Source organism: Camelina sativa, chromosome 7 (assembly GCF_030686135.1).
Source record: "Camelina sativa cultivar CO46 ecotype springtype chromosome 7, ASM3068613v1".
NCBI classification, from domain to species: domain Eukaryota; kingdom Viridiplantae; phylum Streptophyta; class Magnoliopsida; order Brassicales; family Brassicaceae; genus Camelina; species Camelina sativa.
This window is the reverse complement of record NC_141886.1, coordinates 4,083,966-4,106,329: the sequence shown is the minus strand read 5'-3', so window position 1 is coordinate 4,106,329 and position 22,364 is coordinate 4,083,966. Positions and strand designations below refer to the sequence as shown.

The 22,364-nt window shown below is 32.7% G+C and overlaps 1 protein-coding gene, 1 long non-coding RNA gene, 1 other non-coding gene and 2 pseudogenes across 4 annotated transcripts; 2 read left to right on the top strand and 3 right to left on the bottom strand.

The window, feature by feature from the left end:
• Positions 1-512: 512 nt before the first annotated feature.
• LOC147940817 (putative defensin-like protein 9) lies at positions 513-845 on the top strand. The gene is made up of 2 exons (XM_087456529.1): positions 513-570; positions 676-845. The coding sequence occupies exons 1-2, from the start codon at positions 519-521 to the stop codon at positions 843-845; spliced, it is 222 nt and encodes a 73-aa protein (XP_087312655.1). The 5' UTR covers positions 513-518.
• Positions 846-2,208: 1,363 nt separating this feature from the next.
• LOC147940816 (U6atac minor spliceosomal RNA) lies at positions 2,209-2,329 on the bottom strand. Its single transcript, XR_015563025.1, has one exon. It is a non-coding gene; the product is annotated as a U6atac minor spliceosomal RNA (small nuclear RNA).
• A 632-nt stretch (positions 2,330-2,961) lies between these two features.
• Positions 2,962-3,622, bottom strand: LOC104700269 (uncharacterized). Its single transcript, XR_015560778.1, has 3 exons — positions 3,476-3,622; positions 3,235-3,371; positions 2,962-3,152 (listed from the first exon to the last, which is right to left on the bottom strand). It is a non-coding gene; the product is annotated as an uncharacterized LOC104700269 (long non-coding RNA).
• Positions 3,623-12,180: 8,558 nt separating this feature from the next.
• LOC104704300 (putative defensin-like protein 9) lies at positions 12,181-12,621 on the top strand (annotated as a pseudogene). Its single transcript, XR_015560831.1, has 2 exons — positions 12,181-12,257; positions 12,362-12,621. The product of XR_015560831.1 is annotated as a putative defensin-like protein 9 (transcript).
• Positions 12,622-16,421: 3,800 nt separating this feature from the next.
• LOC147940815 (uncharacterized) lies at positions 16,422-20,302 on the bottom strand (annotated as a pseudogene).
• Positions 20,303-22,364: the final 2,062 nt, after the last annotated feature.

Sequence of the window (22,364 nt, the reverse complement as noted above, 5' to 3'; positions counted from 1 at the left end):
CAATACCTTGGAAGGTTTATCCTTCGTTCCTATCACCATATTTCCACTCCACAGGAGCATATCTCACCAAACAATCCTAGAATCTCCAAGATCTCCCAAGTACACACTCTCTTCTCTCTTTTCTCTCTATTTTCTCTCTGGAACAGCTAAAAGTGGCTTTTCCGAAACCTTCAGGACGACTTCTCACATCAATACCTCGGTTTGGGACTCCACTTAAACCAAACTGCTCGAATTCAACGATTTAAATCAATCAGGTCGAACTAGAAATTGTTGGTGTCGATCGACACTACCTTTGGTGTCATATTTTCAAATATCATATTTTATTCCACATATCTTCATAAATTTTCATTTTCACATTGACATATAATATACGCTGATATTTTTACCAACTTACTGTAAAATGCGAACCTTTTCACATAATTTCTTACAAGTTAATTCAAACATCAAGAGCTCTTCTTTCTTTCTCTTATTCTCTTGCTTAATTTAGTTATAAAAAAAATAAAATAATAAAGAGCTCCATGCAGTTTCTCTCAACACTCTTCTTCCTAGTCCTACTTGTTGTCGTACGAGGTATACAAATCTATCTTTCCACTAGTTAATAAACAAATCTACTGAAATATACGAATTCTTTTGGTTTTAAAATTGAATTCTTATTGTTGATATGTTCTTATATAGGTGTGATGAAGATGGTTGAAGGACAACCCCAAATGTGTGAAGCCAAAAGCATCATTTTCAGGGAATTTTGCAAGCGAGTGTGTATCACTGAAGATTTCCCTGAAGGTCGATGCAGAGGATTCTTCAAGACCAAGTGTGTTTGCAGGAAGCCTTGTTTTAATTCTACCTAAACCAAATATTATACTATATTTTTTTTTGAATAAAATGTTAACTTTATTCGGAAAAACTGTTTACATCAGTGTTTGTTTTATTGTTCTAACTTCTAACGTGTTTGTATAAACTTTAAAAGTACAAAACAGAGAGGATCAGTTTGTGTTATCTTGACACTAGCCACATCGTATCGCAGCTTCATATTTGCCTTTACTTTGAGTGTAGAAAAAATTATACTATTATGAATAATTAGGGATTAACCCGGGCGTAGGTATATTTGACTACTGGGATTTTAAGTTGATTAAGTTGGTTTTAATTTTTTTTAATTTGTTGACTATACATGGAACAAAATCATGCGATCGATGCTCTATTTATCAGATTAGTTAAATTTAGATGGTACTATTAATTGTTGATTTTATCTATTATTTTCTTCATTGTAATTTATTTAATACTATATATATATATATCTATCTATCTATATATATGTACATTTATTATTAGTCTAGATAATATTGTTCTCATCTATACATCTCACTTTTTTTTCCATTAGTATATTTTTATATACTTTTTATTTGTCTGGACGAAATGCCTATATGGGATCGGAGTTTTGGCTGTGTTGACACATTAGAAGAAGAAGTAACGCAAGTTCTGGTGTTCAGAAATAAAACCAAATCATTAGCTGTTAGAAGAGTAACTGGTAGATAACTGCAAATGTAAAGCACAACACAATAGTAGAAGGACAATACTTGGATTCACCCCTAAGTATTTGTCATAGTAGAATTTTCAAAACCCACATACACATAAAGACGACTCCCACCATACAATGAAACAACACACAATTTAATCAACTAATCACTTAGTTCACAATTGTCAACAACCATTTATTAATAGGTTCAGTTGGGAAACTTCTCCCGGCCAAGCTTAATGATGCAAATAAAAAGATGAAACAACAAACAAAGGACCATTAGTTTTTTTAAATTAATAGAGCACATGTGTTTCGTAGCATAAAAAGAAAGAAAACATACATGACTTAGAGAATGGATGGTTAAAAAATTCACTACAACATAGGAAGGATGCTCTGCATACCTAGAGGCGCTTTAGGTATTCACCATTTCTAATAGATGTAAATAGCATATATAACGTGTTCACCATATGTAACAAAGATAATTTGGAGTTTTCGACACTGTAAATATAATTTCCAAGATAACTTAGTCCTTGAAACACGGATTATAGAAATGACCTTAATTTCACTTTCTCACCTGGAAATAATTATATGACTCCGTGTTAATATATGTTCACTCTTTCAGCGGTAACTTGTATTATATTATTTTAATTGAGGTGTAAAAGTTAATTGTTGTGTTTTAAACTATTTTTGATAAATTCATAAAAATAAAATTAACATCCATCCGAAGGTGGAGAGGCTTAACTGGATATATTCAAAAGATCTGAAGGTCAGTTCCGTCTCTATAAAAGGAAATGCCAACATCTCTCCTTTCTACAACTTTTTATGATATTACAGTAAAACCTCTATAAATTAATAAGATCAAGACCATAAAATTTTATTAATTTATAGAGGTTTTAATTTATTGATAAATTAATAATTATTAATTTATGATGAGATTTTCTCATTTTCATAATTTTGAAAATTTTCTATTAGAACATAAAATAATTTTTTTTTTCATAAATTTCAATTATTTACTAAATCATCTAGGTAAAAATGATAAATGTTAGAAGTTTAGAGTTTAGAAGAAATTGTTACTACTATCCTTTATGTTAATAATATTGCGGTATCTTTAGAACCAGTTACTAATTAAACAATTATCGCATATAGACTCTCCATAATTTTTGGATGCGATTGAGAAGACAACAATGAAAAAGATTAGAGATGAGTTCCAACAAGAATGCAAATTCAAGAATAGGCAAACAACAATAGAGTCATATTTCACTAGATTTTCTTAGATATATATATATATATATATTAGTTTATTTGATTATTAATTTATGATATTGATGAGACCATATTTTTACATAGTTTTTCCAAATGTGTCATTTTATATACCGGTCCAACTTGATTATTAATTTGATTATTTTATCGAATCGCATCCAAATGTAGATTCGAGAGGACTCAAGAAATCGCATATCCTCTCATGCCTCTTGTCATAGCCGAATGACAATTGCGTTGGACTCAAGAAATGGCAGAAGGAGATATCTCTAAAAACTCTCCTTATTCAGATTGTTGATAGTTAAGATTTCAGCAGTTAATTACCATACCTTAAGATTCACCCGAATCTATTACCAAACACTCTGTTTGTCTTTTGAATAAAGCACTGCATCATGCACGAAGACAACTTCATTTAAAGAAGATAAGCAAAGTGACAAAAATATAAGAGTGTGATAGTCTTTGTTTACCATCTAATAGTGTTGACCTCTTTAAAGAACAAAAAAAGTGTATACTAGGCGTTTTACACTTTCTTAAATTCTTCAATTTTAATAGCAAACTAAACTGATGGTAAGAAACTCAAAGCCTTTAATCAATTGAGACAACCCTGTAAAGTTGTAACCTTGTGAGTTTCAAATTATAATTACAAATAACGAACCAAAAACTATATGGTCTCTTGAAGTGTAAGATTAAAGAAGAGAAGATATGTACCTTGAGTCAAAAGGATAAGAGAGGTGGATCAACTCTTGAAATTGCAAGAGTCCTGTGTCGTAAGAAAATAATTATTTCTTACCCCATGTATGTGGTGGTCTTATAGTTAGTAGGTTATTTAATTGAGTTTGTTATATTTTGTTTTTTGGTAACCAAAAGGACATATGTTAAACTGTATGTCATGCTTATGCTTATAAAAACAAGTGCTAAGCTACATGTCATGCTAAAGCTTATAAGAGGACAACTGTGAAGTTGCATGTTGTGTTTGAAGCAATGCTAGACACTTTTTCTCACACTTGTCACCAATGTCTTCATCTCTACTATGATGGATGATTGAGATTAAATAAGAAGACAAAACCTTTATAAGGAGTAAGGTCATCTTCCCTCCTATAAATAGATGGTTTGTTCCATCACAAATCATCATGTGACAACCCGTCCCGCAGATCCCACTAGCCCACTGCTAGCCGTCCCAACGGACCCCAAGTTGGTATGCCACCACATGAGGTAAATGATCGAGGGGAGAGTAATCGTGATTGCAATGGCGAGCTGGTTGTTGAAAGCCATTTAGAGGAGATGAATTTGTAATGAAAACCCTAGGGAAGAGTAAGAGGTAATCTTAATAATTAAGGGGAACTCAAATTATAGGAGCTTAAATGTCGTTGGCTTACGCTTAGGTCTGTGGTTGTTTTCAAATGATTTTAGAGACGCTGACATGGCAACTCAAGATTAAATATTGAAAAGCTGAGGTGGACGGACACAAAGAGAAACCTCAAATTGTCCCTTCTATTAGTAGTCATTTAATTTAAAGACATTACTAAGACTCTGTTCTTTTGCTAAACGCTGCGGCAACGACTGGTAAAGAAAAAAAATAGTGTTGCTGGAGAGAAAAATACATAGAGATGAGAGAAGTGTCGCAGATGATTAAAGGTGATGAAGATTGATGATTTTCAGCGATCGATGCAATACCGTCGCGACTCAACAGACGTCATTGGTGACTGATTTAGATCTGTAATTTTCAAGCCCATGATATCGCTTAACATTGCTGCTACTCCGCTTGACACGTCGTTTTAATCTGCCGCCGCCGCAGCCGCAACGTTTAGCAAAAAAATAGAGCCTAAGGTCATCTCCATCAATGCATCTTATAAGTTTGCTAATAATAAACAGAATAAAAATAATGTAAACAGCTTAATTTTACTAAGCATCGATCGTTACATAAGATGTTTTAGATTCATTTAGAAACCTATGTGTGTCAACTTTTGATTGGTTGGGAAGAAAAGTTTTTTTTTTTCATTTAATTTTTTGTTATTCTCTCTCGTCTCTCTCTTTCGTCTCTAATTGATCGATGGCAAAAGCTTCGAAGAAGAAGCGGAGAATTGAGAAGTGAAATAATCAAAAAAGCTGGATAATGATCTCTTTGATTTCACTTCTACATCGACATGAATTAGAGTTTTATGGATGTGAGAATAAATGAGGATTCTACAAATTGGAACTGATGCTAGCGAAATTATAATGATAGTTGTTTGGGAATTTGAAAATGATATGTTTGTTTGAATACTTCGCATTGAATACTTTGTTTGATGATAAGAAACCTTTTTTTTTTAGAATAAGAATCTGATTTTTTTATAAGTGTTTGATGAATATTAATATATGTGTATGCTGATTTGAAATCAATACTTAATTGTGGTCTCCTCCATTCTTGTGTATATCCTTTACTAGGTTGGTTCAGGCTCAATGTCAAGAACTAATGCTATTCCTAGTGAGTGTTCGTTTAGCAATTATGCAGCTCAAGTTGATCAGACCAAAGACAATCTTGTTTCTGAAATGTTGATTGATTTTTTTGGTTCTCACTTATTGTCAAAGTCTGAGATTGTTAGGTATACTGTGAAAGTATGTTAATATAATCCCTCCCTCATTTTTTCCATTTGATTGCAGCAGAACAATACTTGATGCTTGAAAGTGTTTTTTGTATCGTTCTTCGTCTTGACAGGTAAGGTACAATTTTCTCAAAATGTTTGGCCTTTTTTGAGATTAGTCCTTGAGCATTTCCATGATTGGTTTCAGTTGTTATGGTAACAAGTCAAGGTTGTTCCAAGTATAAAACATATGCAAGATCACCCTTTTGAATCAGCTAAGAACTTCATGATTGATGAGCATAGCGGTTCTGTTTATTTCCTCTGTTTTCGGTTGTGTTTGAGACTTCAAATTCACAATAGGTTTCAGGTATAGACATGTTATAAGCTCTGAGCAACAATATCTGCAAATAAATTGTTTTATTCAACATCTTAGTATTTGTATCTCATTTGTCATCTCCTGCTGCTGATTTTCTACATGATGTAAATAGGCTCAATTCTCCGAAGTGAGGCTAGCTGCAATGCCGCCATCTGTTGGTCCCCGCATGCCAATGTATCCCCGGGTGGTCCTGGTATTGGACAACAAATGTTCTATGGTCAGGCTCCTCCTAACATGATTCCTCCCTAGGTAATTCATCATGTTTGCTCTACTTTAAGTAGTTGTGTGCAATTTTGCACAAAGATATTTGGTTTATGGGACTTTGAAGTAATGTAGTGGTCACAGTTCACCATATTATGTATCTACTCGCCCACAAACTAATGAAGAAATTTGATGTTATGAGGAATTCATTTGAGCTCTCTATGATTGCATGCAAGTGCATTAGAGCTTATGTGAAGAACAAGAAAAATCAGAATCAGGCAAACAAATCTCTTTTAGTCAAGAACAAGACAATTTTATTAAGGACTCCAAATTTAACCACTTTCAATGGATCTATGAAATAATAAAATTTCTTAATAAGTTCTTAATTTTATTTTTTTCCAAAATAAAGAATAAAATATGTTTAAAAAAACTTTAGTTAAACCCTTTGATGGACGTGCCCTAAGAGTCTAAGAAATATATATATATATATATATATGTACTCAAAACTAGCTCTATTTTACAATATATGGCTACTAAGCTTTGATCTATTATATTTTACATTGTATTTGTTGTTAATGAATAAAGATATAAGATTATAAACACATCTATATTAACATTTTTGAAGTATATTGTGTGTTCTATTCTTTAAATTATAATAATTTACAATATTAATCTTTAGAAAATTGCACACAAAAACAATTAAGTTAAATATGAAAATCAAAATCGAAACTAATTATCAAAGTATATTATGGCATTTGAAGTTTTTCAGTTTAAGAAATAGTCCCTATGTTTTTCAGCAGTAAATGTAATCTTTTATTACGTAATACGAATCCTATTTAATAGCCTAAAATCTGATATACTCCCCTTGATTACCATAATTTAGTTGGATATTAAACAATAAAAGCGTATTCAAATATTAATTTAAGGAATATTCCTTACCTTCATGTTATAGTTTGTGTTTTCATAGAAACAATCCCCTATTTAATAAAATGGAAGTACACGACTTCAAATTTGTAGACTATATAATTTTAATAGTAGGTTACAAATGGGTTATAAAAAGATTGATATTAATTTGTTACAAGATATATGTTAGGTGTAACCTGTCTAACTGTTCATTTTCGGAAGATTAAAATTTCAATAGATTTTAGACAATTAATTTCAGAATATTCTTAATTCTCTTTTTACTGACACCAAAATATATCCTCCAAATATTTAATTGATGCATCACATTGTTTCCAAAAGCAATAAACAGAATATTCTGAATTAATTGTCCACAGAAAAAATACTGGTAAGCATAAAATGGGAATAAAATCTAAGCAAATAATAACAATTAATCTTGATTCCTAATATCTTAATCAAGATAATGATAAAATTCTTTTTATTTATATTATAATTTTTATATAATTTTTTTTGTTGAATTTTATAATTTTATATAATATGATCAACTTTAAATTATTTATTTTAATTTTTTTTAATATATTGAAACTTGATATAAAAGTTAGAAACTATAAACACTCTGAATTGATTTGTTATAGCGATGTCAATAATATGTCAATATAATATGAAAGAATTTCAAGAAACCAAGTATATTAAAACAAAAAGTATAACAATATATTAAATTACTCATAATATAATATTAATAACTCGCTTTCTAAAAACCAAATTTACAAAATTATGTCTTATAATAACATTCAAGTCATGATGTAGAATATATATTGTTGAAATAACTTCACATATATAACCTAATACAACATATTAAAATTTTCTTTTAATATATAAAATATACAAAATTTTGTATAAAACAAAATTTGACTAGTGTTATAGCACGGGTACTTATTGTTAAATCATAACTTACAAAATAGATGTCTTTTTCAAGCCATCATATTTAGTATATGATTTTATTGCATAATGTTTTATCCAAAAAAACTTTTAAAAACAATCACATAAATTATATTTTATATAAAAATTACAATAAATAAAATGAATTTCAACTCGTGCTATAGCACGGGTCTTAATCTAGTAACGATGTATTGTGCTTGCAATCAAATAATCCAAAATCGGTCAGATTACTATTGATTATAATAACAAATATTTGTGTTTAATGCTGACATCCCCTATATAATAAAATGGAAGTACACAACTTTTATTTGTAGACTATATAACTTTTATAAGTTGGTTACAAAATATGTTATACATTAAATATAAGTTGGTTACAAAAAAACGTTATAGATTAATTGGTCAATTCGTGGGCTATATGAATACACTTAAGAATATCCCAAAGAATTTTCTTAAAGAGAATATTCCAATGATTTATACAATTTCCTAAATAAAATCTTTAGTTTTCCATATATTGTTACAAAATATATACTGTTAGGCATAAAAATATATTCTTAGGCTTAGAAAGGAATAAAATCTTGGCAATTTATCACACTTAATCGTGATTTTCGAGATCTTATTGTGCAACTGAAAATAAAATCTTACCTAAGCACGAGTCATATTAAAAAACTTTCACCATACATGTTCAAAAATTAAAATAAAAACAAACAACATACATAACCATTTCTCAGACATAAAATTACAAAATTAACAATATAAAACTTACAAAATAGGTATTTTTCAAGTCATTATATTTAGCATATGATTATGCATAATGTTTTATCCAAATTTTTTTAAAAAAATAATCATATAAATTATATTTTATTCTAAAATTATAATATAAATAAAAAAAATATCAGTCCGCTAGCGGTCCTAATCTAGTTGAATAATAAAAATGTAAAATTTTAAAGATTAATTTGCATAAAATCAATGAAACTCTTTATTCTCTGTATATATTACGGTTATTTAGTAGCCAAATCAATGGGCACATCACCGATGCAATTCCTCTATGCATGTGGCATGGACTAATTAAGGCTCTTCCCTACCCTTTTCTCAGTTGAATGAATCTCTTCATTTTTCTAAGTCTAGTGGATTCGGAAACGGTTCCTTCCTTTTTTTTTTTGTCGACAATCTCCTTCTATGTTACCTTAATCTACAGGTTTTGGTTTTGTGGGGAATGGTTATGGTTTTGATTCTTTTATTATGGTGGTTCATGTTTCATGTTTGGGTGTGCATATATTTGCAGGGTTTTTTTTTAGCCTCAGATTTCTGATGAGATCATCCTCGATGTAAGGTAAATGTTTGAAAGATTGATCAAGAGAATGTAACCATAATCTGTTGTAACTTTTTGACTTATATCTTTGGTGCAACACTAATGATTGTTTTTTTTTTTTGGGGGTTTGTAAACAGTTATTTAAATTTATTATCGATACACATGTGATTGGAGGATTAGAAGATGGATTGGTTATTTTGTTGATGCAAATGTGATCTAAAATTTTCTTGTGAGTTGTGAATCCAACATAGAAATTAATTTTATTGACTGACAAGTGTGAAGCAAACATAGAAACCAGATTCACCAGCCAACCTAATTTTTTTCTTTTTTTTAATGATATTATTAAGTTCAGGAATTCTATTTATATATTACACCAGAATTATGTAGAGAGCTTTATGATATTTTTATTTCGTAAATTAGCAAGTTTAAAATAAAATTGTATTATGTACCAGTACTACATATACATATTCCTCCTACTAGCTTACTGCTACAAAAGATATATTCAATACTAGATTTTAACCCGCGGTACATCACGGGATTTTGTTTTTTGCATATTTTAAATAATTTACTAAAAAAACATTATGTTGGATAAAATATATATATTTAAAGCTTTTTATAATAATATTGAGATATTTGTAATTTTATTTGCTTTATTTATTTAAAAATTATTATATTCAGTTGGAATTTAATTAATCAAATTCTTTTATTTTAGAATTTAATCAATCAAAATTAGTTGTTGTGAAAGTAAACATCTGTTAATATGTATAATACTTTGTAGTTTATATAATATTATTTAAATTTTATCCGCCAATTTGAAATTAGTTAGTTTCGCCCAGAACCTCTTAGCTATTAAAAAAAAATTAAAAAGTATATGAGTGTAAGGGTTAGTGTTAGTTTTAACTCTTTTAATATAAAATTAAGTTTTAAGATATTTTGTTTTGTGTTTTTAGACCAACCCGCAAAACAAAATAAATGTACTAATATTAACCCTAATTCTCATCACATGCTTGTGATTTTTTTTAGTGTAGGCTTAGACCCGTGATAAGTAAAACTTTCCATAAAGTACTGCTGCTTATTTAGTATTGTGCGTATGACTAAGTTTATTTATTTATTTAGTTAGTCATTGTAATTAAAAAGGAAAATAGAAATTGATTTTGTTCAGATATTTTAGAAAAATATGTATACCCGATTATTGCTTAATTATTTTTATTATTATTATTTTTAATTCTTAATTATAATGGCATGAAATGTAAATATTTCTCAACTTCAAGTCATTTTTGCCAAAACTATTACAAAATATTAATATAGATATTTATACTGAAATTTTATTTAAAGAATTTATTTACATTAGAAATATAACTATTTTGTAAGTTTAATAAAGTTTACGATGATATAAATTTAACTTGAAGAAAATTATTATGGATGCTAAGAAAAAGATTTTTAAAAAAAAAAAAAAAAGAAATCAACATTTATTTCTATGACTAGTATATACAGACTACAGTTATATAATAAGAACACAAACTCGATCGTATGCATTTTGCAGATATTTTTCTTAAAAAATCAGATTTTATATCACAGGTTTCCATTGTTCTTCATTGTCGTATTCATCGAGAAAGAGAATACACGTTGCTCCTATACCAATAGAGCTTCATACACGTTGACCAAAATAACAAATACAGAAACTAAACACGTGTGTAGGTGCGTGTACATGTGTTTACTATAAAATACGACATTCTCACACTAATTTTTTACAAATAAACTTCAATTTCAAAATTATATCTTAAGTAGTTGCTAACAAAAGACATGAAGAGTTCAATGCAGTTAAGCTCTACCATTTTTTTTTCTTAATCAACCCGCCACACCAGCAGCCACCAGGCATGCAATTATAGTTTGTCACAATATTAAGTACGTAGTTAGTAGTTACGTTATAACCAAAATTACTAAAACATATAATAAAATCCGCTTTTAATTAAATACATTGGTTTATGCGTCTACTAATTAATTTTAGCATTTGATGATGTTGTAGAATAGGTCCACAAAATAACTAGAAATATTCTCCTAATTTGCTATGGGCTTTGTTTTATAGCTGAAAAAACCGATAGGCTATTGTAAATCAAATAAATTTTACATAGTAACTTTCATCATTTATAGCGAATTTTATTACTAATATTTGATTTGATTTTTTTAGCAAAGCTATATTTATCATCAATTTTGGTTACAGCTATTTAGGCGTTACATGAAATATTAGGCATTGGATGGGTGCTATAAAAATGGTTGTAATAGTGACAAAAGTTTGCGTCATTTTCTTATTGAATAAACACATAAAAATAATCAGAGATATAGATATGGTTGAGGGGGACAACAAATGTGTGAAGCAAAGAGAAGAGCCTGAACTAAACTGGAAGGACATGTGTATGAAATGGAGGAATTGTCGACAAGTAGTATGCATAAGCGAAGCATATAAGGTGTCACTGACGCCTGACGGTAGTTGCAATTTTGGAAATAATTCACCCACAGATGCATTTTGGTTTCGTGAGAGGATAGGTTTAAAGATCACATCCAGTTTATGGAAAAATGACATAATCCCTTCTTTTAAACTTAATTCTCGATTAGTGACATAACATCCGAACTTTATCGAATTACTCTGCCTAACTTCAAATGGAGTCAACAACTTGAATTCTCCACGTCCTTCACTAAATTTACAAGCACCACAATTTATTTTAGTTGAAATAAATTTGTGAAAATAATATGACTGTCCAAACCCAAGCCAACTCCACTATTAATATAATATTATCCGATTTGGCTGCAGGTGGCAAAACATATCTATTAATGAAGATAGAGCTCTTGTAAGTAAATTATAAAAACATATCTATTTTACATTTTTACTAGATCAAGATAGATAAAAGAGAGAGATATTAAGAGCTCTTTCTTCATTAATATACTTCATTAGTAGATTTTATTCCATATATCTTCATTAATCTTCATTTTCACATTGATAAATAATATAGTTTGGTATTTTTACCAACTAAGCTATATGCTTTTGTTTACTATAAAATGCGAACCTTTTCACCTAATTTCTTACAAGTTTGATTTAAACATCAACAGGTTTCTACTTGTTTTCTTATCACAGAAAAAGAAAAATGAAGAGCTCTATGCATTTTATCTCTACACTCTTCTTCCTAATCGTACTTGTTGTCGGACCAGGTATACAAATTTATCTTCCCACTAGCTTTAAACAAATCTACTTAAATATACGAATTCTTTTGGTTATATTATTGAATTCTTATTGTTGATATGGTCTTATATAGGTGTGATGAAGATGGTTGAAGGACAACCCTAAATGTGCCAAGCCAAAAGCATTAACTTCAGGGGATTTTGCTTGAAATGGAGGAATTGCAAGCGAGTGTGTATCAGCGAAGGTTTCCCTGATGGTAAATGCAGAGGAGGATTCTTTAACAACAGCTGTATGTGCAAGAAGCCTTGTGCTATGTAATTCTATCTAAACATAATATTATACTATTATGAATATTTTAATTTATTTGTTCAAAAAAGAAAAAGAGTAATTTAATTTTAATCCATCACTAAGTCTAAAAGTCTAAGATATCTATACATGTACTCAAAACTAGCTCTATTTTACAATATATAGCTACTAAGCTTTGTTTAAAATTGACTATTTTATATTTTTTATTATTAGATATTTTAATAGAATTAGAATTGACAAGTGTTGATATTCTGGTTATAAAAATTGACAAATGTCATGAGTTTGTTAATGAGTAAATTTGAAACTAAACTTTATATAATAAAATAAGATGATAAATAAAATAAAAAATTTTACATGGAATTTGGTTATAAATATTACTGATAAGTTATATAATATAGATAAAATGTTAAAAATTATATACTTGTGGATATGGTTTTTAATATAATATATTACTTGTGGTTGTGGATATGATTAATATTGATAAACATATTTTAATATTTTATCTATATTATAATCTTAAAATATACTAAAAATCTACAAAATTTCATTTAAAAACAGTAAATATATCTCTCTTTATATTTGAGTAAAATTTGTAAGAAAATACTATAATGTGGTGTGGAATAATTTTATTGTAAATAAATTGCAAAAAATATATATATTTTGCAATTTTTACTAGATCAAGAGATAAATATAAAGAAGACAATCTAGCATATATATATATATATATATATATATATATATTCACAGATTTTTTTTTTCAAATAACAGATTTTATTCCACATATCTTCATTAATTTTCATTTTCACATTGACATATAATATACGCTGATATTTTTACCAACTAAGCTTTATGCTTCTGTTTACTATAAAATGTGAACCTCTTCACATAATTTCTTATTAAGCTTTCTCTTAATTCTCTCGCTTAATTTAGTTATAAAAAAAAAATGAAGAACTCTATGCCGTTTTTCTCAACACTCTTTTTCCTAGCCGTACTTGTTGTCGGACCAGGTATACAAATCTATCTCCCCCCCCCCCCCCCCCCTAGTTAATAAACAAATCAAAACAAAGATTAAAATTGGTTCGAGAAAGTAAAGTATCTAACTTTTGTGAGTTACATATTAGAGGAAGGAAACGAGAGAAGGTAGTTACGCGAAAGAAGAAAAGATTCTCATTTCATTCATCTTAGTTGATCTTACATTTACAATGAACCCTCTTATATAACTAGAGAGTTTGACTCATGTTTACTAAACTAAGACTAAACAAACCCGGTTTACACAAATCAATTTAGACCAATTACCAATTTCATATTATACTCTAATACCCTCCCTCAAGATGGCATGTATATGGAGATCAAGCCCATATTGCCAATAAGAGCATGAAATTGTCCTAGTTGTACGGCTTTAGTGAAAACGTCCGCTAGCTGTTGGTCTGTTGTGACATGAAGTGTTTTGACCAGACCATTAGTAACACAGTCTCTGACCTTGTGATAGTCTATCTCAAGATGTTTAGTTCTTTCGTGAAAGACTGCATTATTTGGAATGTGAATTGCTGTAGTATTATCACAAAAGAAGGCGTCTGTAGTTCTCCAAGAAGATTTACCAACCATTGTATCTCTTTGACAGCAAAACCCATTGCACATACTCTGATTCTGCAGAGGACATCAAAATAGTGTCCTGCTTTTTAGATTTCCAAGAGATCAGAGATGTACCAAGAAACATGCAATATCCAGTGGTTGAGCGTCGAGAGTCTTTGCAGGAACCCCAATCAACATCTGTAAAAGTTGTTAATGTAAGATCTGTTGTAGCCGAGTAAAACAAACCCATGCCAATACTTCCTTTTAGGTAGTGCAATACTCTATACGCAGCCTGTAAATGAGAAGGCTTGGGAGCAGAGGTAAATTGACACAACCTATTTACTGCATAGGTAATATCAAGCCTTGTTATTGTCAGATACATCATCCTTCCCACAAGTCTTCAATACCGTTTTGGATCCGAAAGCAAAGGTTCCGAACTATCATGAACTAGTGAAACATTAGGATCCATTGGAACACTCACTTCTTTGCAAGCTAACAAACCCGTTTCTTCAAGCAATTCCAAAGTATACTTGCGTTGACAAAGAGAAATCCCTTTGCTTGATCTTGCAATTTCAAGTCCAAGAAAGTATCTCAAAGTTCCAAGATCTTTGAGTTTAAAAGAACTCTGTAGATCAGATATTAGCTTGGCAACTTTACGCTCATCATTAGTTGTGATGATAATATCATCAACATACACCAACACAACAACATACTTCCCATTCACATTTCTCACAAACAACGTATGATCAGTATATGATTTCTTAAAACCAAGTTGCAGAAGAACAGAGCTAAATTTAAGGAACCACTGATGCGATGCTTGTTTCAAACCATAGAGAGATTTGTGTAACTTACATACTGCATTTGGTGGCAATGTTTCTCCTGCTTTTGCTGTATACCCAAAAGGAAGATTCATATAGATTTCTTCATCTAAATCCCCATTCAAGAATGCATTTGATATGTCAAGCTGATGTAAGCTCCAATTCTTGGCAGATGCTACAGCAAGGAGAGTCTTCACTATTGTCATCTTGGAAACGGGAGAAAAAGAATCAACAAAATCCACACCCTCCCTCTGAGTATACCCTTTAGCCACAAGTCGTGCTTTGTAACGTTCTAGACTACCATCAGCGTTGAGTTTAGTTTTATAACCCCATTTGCAGCCAATAGCTCGCTTATCTGGAGGAAGTGAACACACGGACCAAGTGTGAGTGCTCTCAAGAGAAATAAGTTCCTCATTCATCGCTTGAATCCATTCTTCAAATTTCTTGGCTTGAGTAAAAGTAGTTGGTTCTGCAAACTTTGTGACAGCACAAATGTATGTTTTATACTCCTCTGTGAGATTGTCATATGTCATATAAGCAGCCAAAGGATATGGGATGTCTGTTGCAATCATATTACAATAGTAATCATGTAAATATGTCGGAGACTTAGATACTCTCTTTTGTCTATCGGTAGTATGACTATCTGTTGCAGGGGTGGTACACGCATCAGTAGCTTCATTCACAACTATAGAGGGATCCTCAACCTCTATAGGAATTTCACTACTATCTTTAGCATGAGTATCAAATTTTGCACAGTCAAACATGGAGAGAAAATCTGGAGGAGAGTCAGACATACCAGTAGCAAATGGGAATATATACTCGTGAAATACCACATTTTGTGAAATATGAATGGTGTGTATTTCTATATCCAACAGCTTATAGCCTTTGTAGCTTGTGGGATAGCCAAGAAACAAGCAAGCCTTTGAACGAGGTTGAAACTTGTGTCGGTTCTTGGAAGAAGTTGACAGTAGCAAAGGCAGCCAAAAACTCTTAATCCCTTGTACTCCACTTTCTTTGATGTTAAAACTTGAAATGGAGACTTGTTGTCTAGAAGTGGAGATGGCAATCGATTAATCAGGAAAACTGAGGTTAAAACACAATCTCCCCAATATTCTAATGGAAGGTGAGCTTGAAACATTAGTGATCTTGCTACATTCAAGATGTGTTGATGTTTCCTTTCTACTACTGAGTTTTGTTCTGGTGTATCTGGGAAAGAATGGTAAGATTGAATACCCTTTGACTTATATAAATCAACAAACTGCAGTTCTGGTGCATTATCTGATCTAACCCCTTTGACAGTAGCTTTATACTGAGTTTCAATCATCTTTAAGAAATCAGGGAAGACTTTTAATACTTCTGACTTTGTCTTCAACAGATAAATCCATGTCACCCTACTGTGATCATCAACAATGGTCAGGAAATATATGTATCATTCTACTGTAGGAACAGAAAATGGTCCTCAGATGTCAATATGAAGCAGATCAAAAACACTTTGACTCATGTGGTTGTGAGATGTGTAGGGAAGATGCAATGGAAACCTTTATTATTATTCTGTTTGATTCCAAGTACATTTGTGATAGACTGAATCTTAGTTATAGAAGGATGTCCTAGTCTATTGTGCCACAGAGTGGTGTCGACAACAACATTGACTGAACAAGACAAATTCTGATTATCTACAGCAGTAATAGAAGCTCTATCCAAGACGTACAAGTTTGATATCTGTTCAGCAGTCCCAATCGTCAGTCCTTTGATAGGATCATGTATCATGCAAGATTCTTCATCAAAAATCACACGACATTTTATATCCTTGGTTAGCTGACTAACATTGAGGAGATTCAGACGAAAATCAGGAATGTAGAGGACGTTGTTCAACACTAAACAGTCATTCAACTTGATTTGACATATCCCTGCTATTCGAATATTTGGACCAGTAGGGAGTGTGACAGATTTATCTGAGTGATTCTGTGATAAACTGACAAAAAGACTCCTATCATGTGAAACATGATGAGTGGCACCGCTGTCAATGATCAAAGAACTGGATGATAATGTGTTACCTGTAGCTTTCAAAATTCCTACAAAACGTAGTGTAGAATGTGAGAAAGCCATACCAGGCAAAGTGGTGATTGTGCCTCCATAGGTTGTTTGAACCATTGATTGACCAAGTGGTGTCGTCAGTTGTGAATTAAAGTAAGCTATCACATTCTGAATCTGATCCTGTGTAAGAGGAGTAGGCTGACCATTGAGCTGAGCAGTAGATATAGACTGGCCAATAAGTTGTGTAACATTGTTGATATTATTTCCAGTATTCTCTGTGAGAGCCATTTGAGAAACAACTTGTTTACTAGGGATGACAGCAGCTTTTCCTTTATGCTTGAAGCCAACTGGGTAACCATGACTCTTTTAACATTTATCAGCAGTATGCTCATTGTATCCACAGTGAGAGCAGATAGGTCTCCCTGTCTTCTGAGTATAGATTGCATTGACAGAAACATGAGTTGCAAAAGTCTATGGAGTAGCTACATGAAAGGCTGAAGCGTTCTACACAGGATTGATGCTTCTTTGACTGTAATCCTGATCAAGTAGATTGTAAACTTCAGCAAGATTAGGAACATTTTTCTTCATTATGATTTGGCTTCGAGCACTAGAGTAAGACTCATTCGGACCGGCCAAAAAATTTGATAATCATTGTATGTTCAGCTTGAACTGAGATGGCCTTGCAACAGTTATAGTTTTGACAAGTGTTCACAAAATCCGCTCCATCAAGATCATCCCACAATGTTTTCAATTTTGTATAGTATGTAGATAGGTCTGTGGAACCCTGATGAAGAGACCAGATTTGTTGTGTGAGCTGATAGGACCTTGGCAAATTTGTGATATGGAACCTGTAACACCCCCGAACCGTTCTAGGACTAAGAACGAATCGGATGCGTCACGTGTGATGCCCGTAGACAATCCAACCGAGGTTATTAGAACGAATCTAATACTTTAGTCAGTCCATCCGCGGGTATCGTTCCTCTCGTACACGGCCTAAGGCTTTTCAACCCGTACCATGTCCGCGAGTTGTGTTAGTCCGGACAAGACTAATATCGAGTGGAACACAAGGCTTTTAATAAAAATCTCATTTTATTACTTTAAATCATTGAAAACACTTACAAAGGATTGGGATCCCAGAGCCTAAGGCCCAAATCGATTCATACAATAAATATTCCAAATATTTCTTTATAAAGGCAACAAACTCTACACCGGTGTCCAACGTCCGTGCTTTCCCAAAGGTCTCCCAACTATGGTTACCTTAAAAACAAAAGGTAGAATCTTGAGTAATCTAAGATTACTCAGTGAGTCCTGGATCTAACAATCAACAACCCCAAACCCAATCCCCAAACAACAATCAAACACACAACACACAATCAAGCTTAAACAAGCAATCAGACTCTATACAGAGTATTCACAACGGAAGCTAACTAGCACAAACAAAATGGCACCACAGCCATCACACTACTCACTACCAATCCTAAAGGCCTTTACTACTAATAATGCGATTCTGATTTCCCACAAGACAATGTCTTCCGACCCTTAGCCAAAAAGGCTAGAAGGATCACATCCCTTCCCCAAAACCGTGTACAAGGGGCCTATTCCCTTACGGCAAAATTTACTACTTCGTCAAGTAGTATTTGGTGGTAGCGAACCGCTCTGAGCCGCTGGGACAATCACGACCTCGCCACGCACTAGCCACAGAAATGACTAACACCACACTACTTACTACGAGCCTGACATCAAGTTAGTACTACTCGCAACCAGATCAACTAACATAAACAAGTTAATCAAGCAACAACAAGATTAACTAATAACAATCAAACAATCAAACAATCAAACATACTTGCATAATAAAATTATGCAACAACCAATATCAACTCACACAAAGCTAGCTTATCATGCCAACCATTACCAATTAATGGCCATGAATAAACAAGCAGCATAACGGCTATACCAACACTAGCCTAACATCATGAAATTGCCTAAGCAACTTCACAACCACATATAGATCTCGAAACTATACCAAGTATAGTTCCTAAACCTCACACGAACTTCACAAAAAGAAAATAGATCAAGCAAGGATGCTAGATCTAAACCAACCAAACAAATAGATCTAACACAAAAATGTAGATCTAACTATCATCCACAAGTATAAACATGCAACCTCAATCCTAAACCCATACACAAAATAAGATCCTAGTCATGTGCTACTACACATGCTTCGGTACTCACCTTGGCCTTAACGTCGAGAAAACGACATCTACCCTTGCCCGCCTATTGATCTCGATCCAACTAGCTTTCTCCAAGGATGGATCTAAGCTTCAGACTAAAAACTTAGAAAAATATTCTAAAACAAATAGAAGACTAAGGGTAGAACTTACTTACCGGAAACCCGACCACGACTCTCGACTCGACCAACTTCTACCCGACTCGCCTCCGCAAGCTTCTCGAACTAACTAACAATCTAACTATTCTAAGGGTGAGATTTTGGTGGAAAGCTAATGAACTAAGGCTAGATTTCGTGGCTTTATATAGGGAGAGGAGTCTTAGCCTCCAAGCTCAGGCAAGCACGAGGTGGTAGATAAGCATTATCCAAAAGCTTATCTTATCCACTTTCATTCTTATCCTTATCCAAGCTTGTGTCCAGTTAAGCTTGACACATGCCATTCTCATCCAAATTTGTGGCACCTCGTGGTCCACACACACCAAGCTGGTGACACACCTACTTACACCACAAGCACCTCTACGACACAGCAGCTTCGCGGCCAAAACTGATCCGAGAGTTTTCCGACCGATTTTTACAGCTAAGCTCACATAATGTGGCTTGTCCTTAACCACGTATAAACCTTTTTGTCCCGTATCCAAACCCGTTCGATCATCGCCCGCTTGTCTCGGCCATAACAGCTCTTTCTCGGTAAAACTAGTTTTCTCGGTACAATTGATCTTTCCATCGACCAAATTGTTTAACCCTTGATAGCCAACTCAATAACCTTTAGTAAACACTCGATCATGTCCTTTGACCGAATGCATATCATCTTCCCATAGCCTTACTGCCCAATGACACTGATAGTCGGTCCTTCCCTTCTCGATATTTGACGGTAGCCGATAGAAATCTTTAAATTGCTCATGGTTTGATATAACAATCAATTCAATCATTTTTCTTCGATCAATCCTTCGGATAAGGCCTGGTTCACTGATGGCTCCATCGAATTTTTCTTTTCAAAAATTTTTCCAAGTCTCTGCCGCACGTCTACGTTCGCGGCCATCCGTCTGTATACTAGGTCAAAATAAGGGGTATTATAGAACCTAACCAGCAAGTCTTGCCACATTGCAGAAGCATCTTTGAATATCAGAATGCTACCATATATTTCTTTTGTCACAGAGTTCAGAATCCAAGATTTAACCATAGCGTTACATCTTGACCAGATGCGATAATGCGGATGTGTTTCTAACAGTCTAGGAAGAGATCCGTCCACAAACGCAAGTTTATTCTTAGCATCTAAGGCAGTAGTAATAGCTACATTCCATGTGTTATAGTTTGTTCCATCGAGTACCTCTAATATGATAGAAGAGCCTGGATTGTCGCCGTTGTTCAAGAAGTAGGGCGAATACTGGATTCCATCAAAAGCAAAGTATTCTTGTGACATTTGAGATGAGATAAGATTCGGAGCAAAAGATTGCATCGGAACTGAAGACGGAGCTGGATTGACCCCAAACAGAGTAGGATTAACTCCAAACGAAGCAGGATTAGCTCCAAAAGTGACATGATTCACCGGAATGAATGTATCTTGAACATGATTCACCGGAATAGGTGAGTGTGAAGGTGATTGCCCTGGAGAAGATGATGTACTCGACGAAATAGGTCGAGTATTTCTCGATTGAGCTGGATTTGTTGATTTCACTGCAGAATTAGAGCCGCGAGCCAATCGCTTTGAATTTCGACAAAGCGTAACCATTTTTTAGCTCAATTTTGTTAGAAATGACTGAAACCGAAAGAATCTGTTCAATGTAGGTCAAATAAAAGGAAGAAAACAAAGATCCCAAAGAGAAATCAAAGAAGATGAAATTGATTCATCGCTCTGATACCATGTTAGAAGAACGAAACGAGATAAGATAGTTACGAGAAAGAAGAAAATATTCTCATTTCATTCATCTTAGTTGATCTTACATTTACAATGAACCCTCTTATATAACTAGAGAGTTTGACTCATGTTTACTAAACCAAAACTAAACAAACCCGGTTTACACAAATCAATTTAGACCAATTACCAATTTCATCTTATACTCTAATATTACATTACCAAATCAGTTATTTTGTTGGTCTAATGCTTATCTCTGGTTGGTAGTAATGTTCAAACATTAAATGATTGCAGGTTCTCGTTAATCATAAACAATGGCTTCGGGAACTTACGTCAGTGGAGGTTAGCCACCGATGTGTATATTGGTCTATTAGCTGTTTTGGCAATGTCAAGCATTCCAGCGTGTGCGGCTTTCTTCCTCTTCACCTGAAACCCATTGTGAATTTTAAGCTTCAAACACAACAGAAAAGGAAAGATTTTGTAACGGTTGGTAAAATCAGATTAAGCACGTAAAAATACTTACAGTAGCGCCTATAACTTCCCTTAGCGCCTCATCATCAGCACCATACCGGAGAGGATTTCCCAAAGCGTATTCAAATATTAATTTAAGGAATATTCCTTACCTTCATGCTATAGTTTGTGTGTTCATAGAAACAATAACGATGTATTGTGCTTGCAATCAAATAATCCAAAATCGGTCAGATTTATATTGATTATGATAACAAATATTTGTGTTTAATGCTAACATTGAATAATAAAAATGTAAATTTTTAAAGATTAATTTGCATAAAATCAATGAGACTATTTATTCTCTATAAATACTGCCGTTATTTAGTAGTCAAATCAATGGGCACATCACCGATGCAATTCCTCCATGCATGTGGCATGGACTAATTAAGGCTCTTCCCTATCCTTTTCTCAGTTGAGTGAATGCTTTCATTTTTCTATGGCTTTACATAAGTTTGATTGTACGTTTGATTTTGCAGCTTCTTCAGTGGATTCGGAAACGGTTCCTTCCTTCTATGTTACCTTTTTTTTTTTTTGTCGACAATCTCCTTCTATGTTACCTTAATCTACAGGTTTTGGCTTTGTAGGGAATGGTTATGGTTTTGATCCTTTTATTATGGTGGTTCATGTTTCATGTTTGGGTGTGCATATATTTGCAGGGTTTTTTTTTTTTTGCCTCAGATTTCTGATAAGATCATCCTCCATGTAAGGTAAATGTTTGAAAACTTGATCAAGAGAATGTAACCATAATCTGTTGTAGCTCTTTAACTCATATCTTTGGTGCAACACTAATGATTGTTTTTTTTGGGGTTTGTACTTT

Coding starts and splice junctions, on each gene's coding strand:
- LOC147940817 (XM_087456529.1), top strand. CDS start 519: ATGCAGTTTCTCTCAACACTCTTCTTCCTAGTCCTACTTGTTGTCGTA. Junction 571..675: donor CCTACTTGTTGTCGTACGAG/GTATACAAATCT, acceptor GTTCTTATATAG/GTGTGATGAAGATGGTTGAA.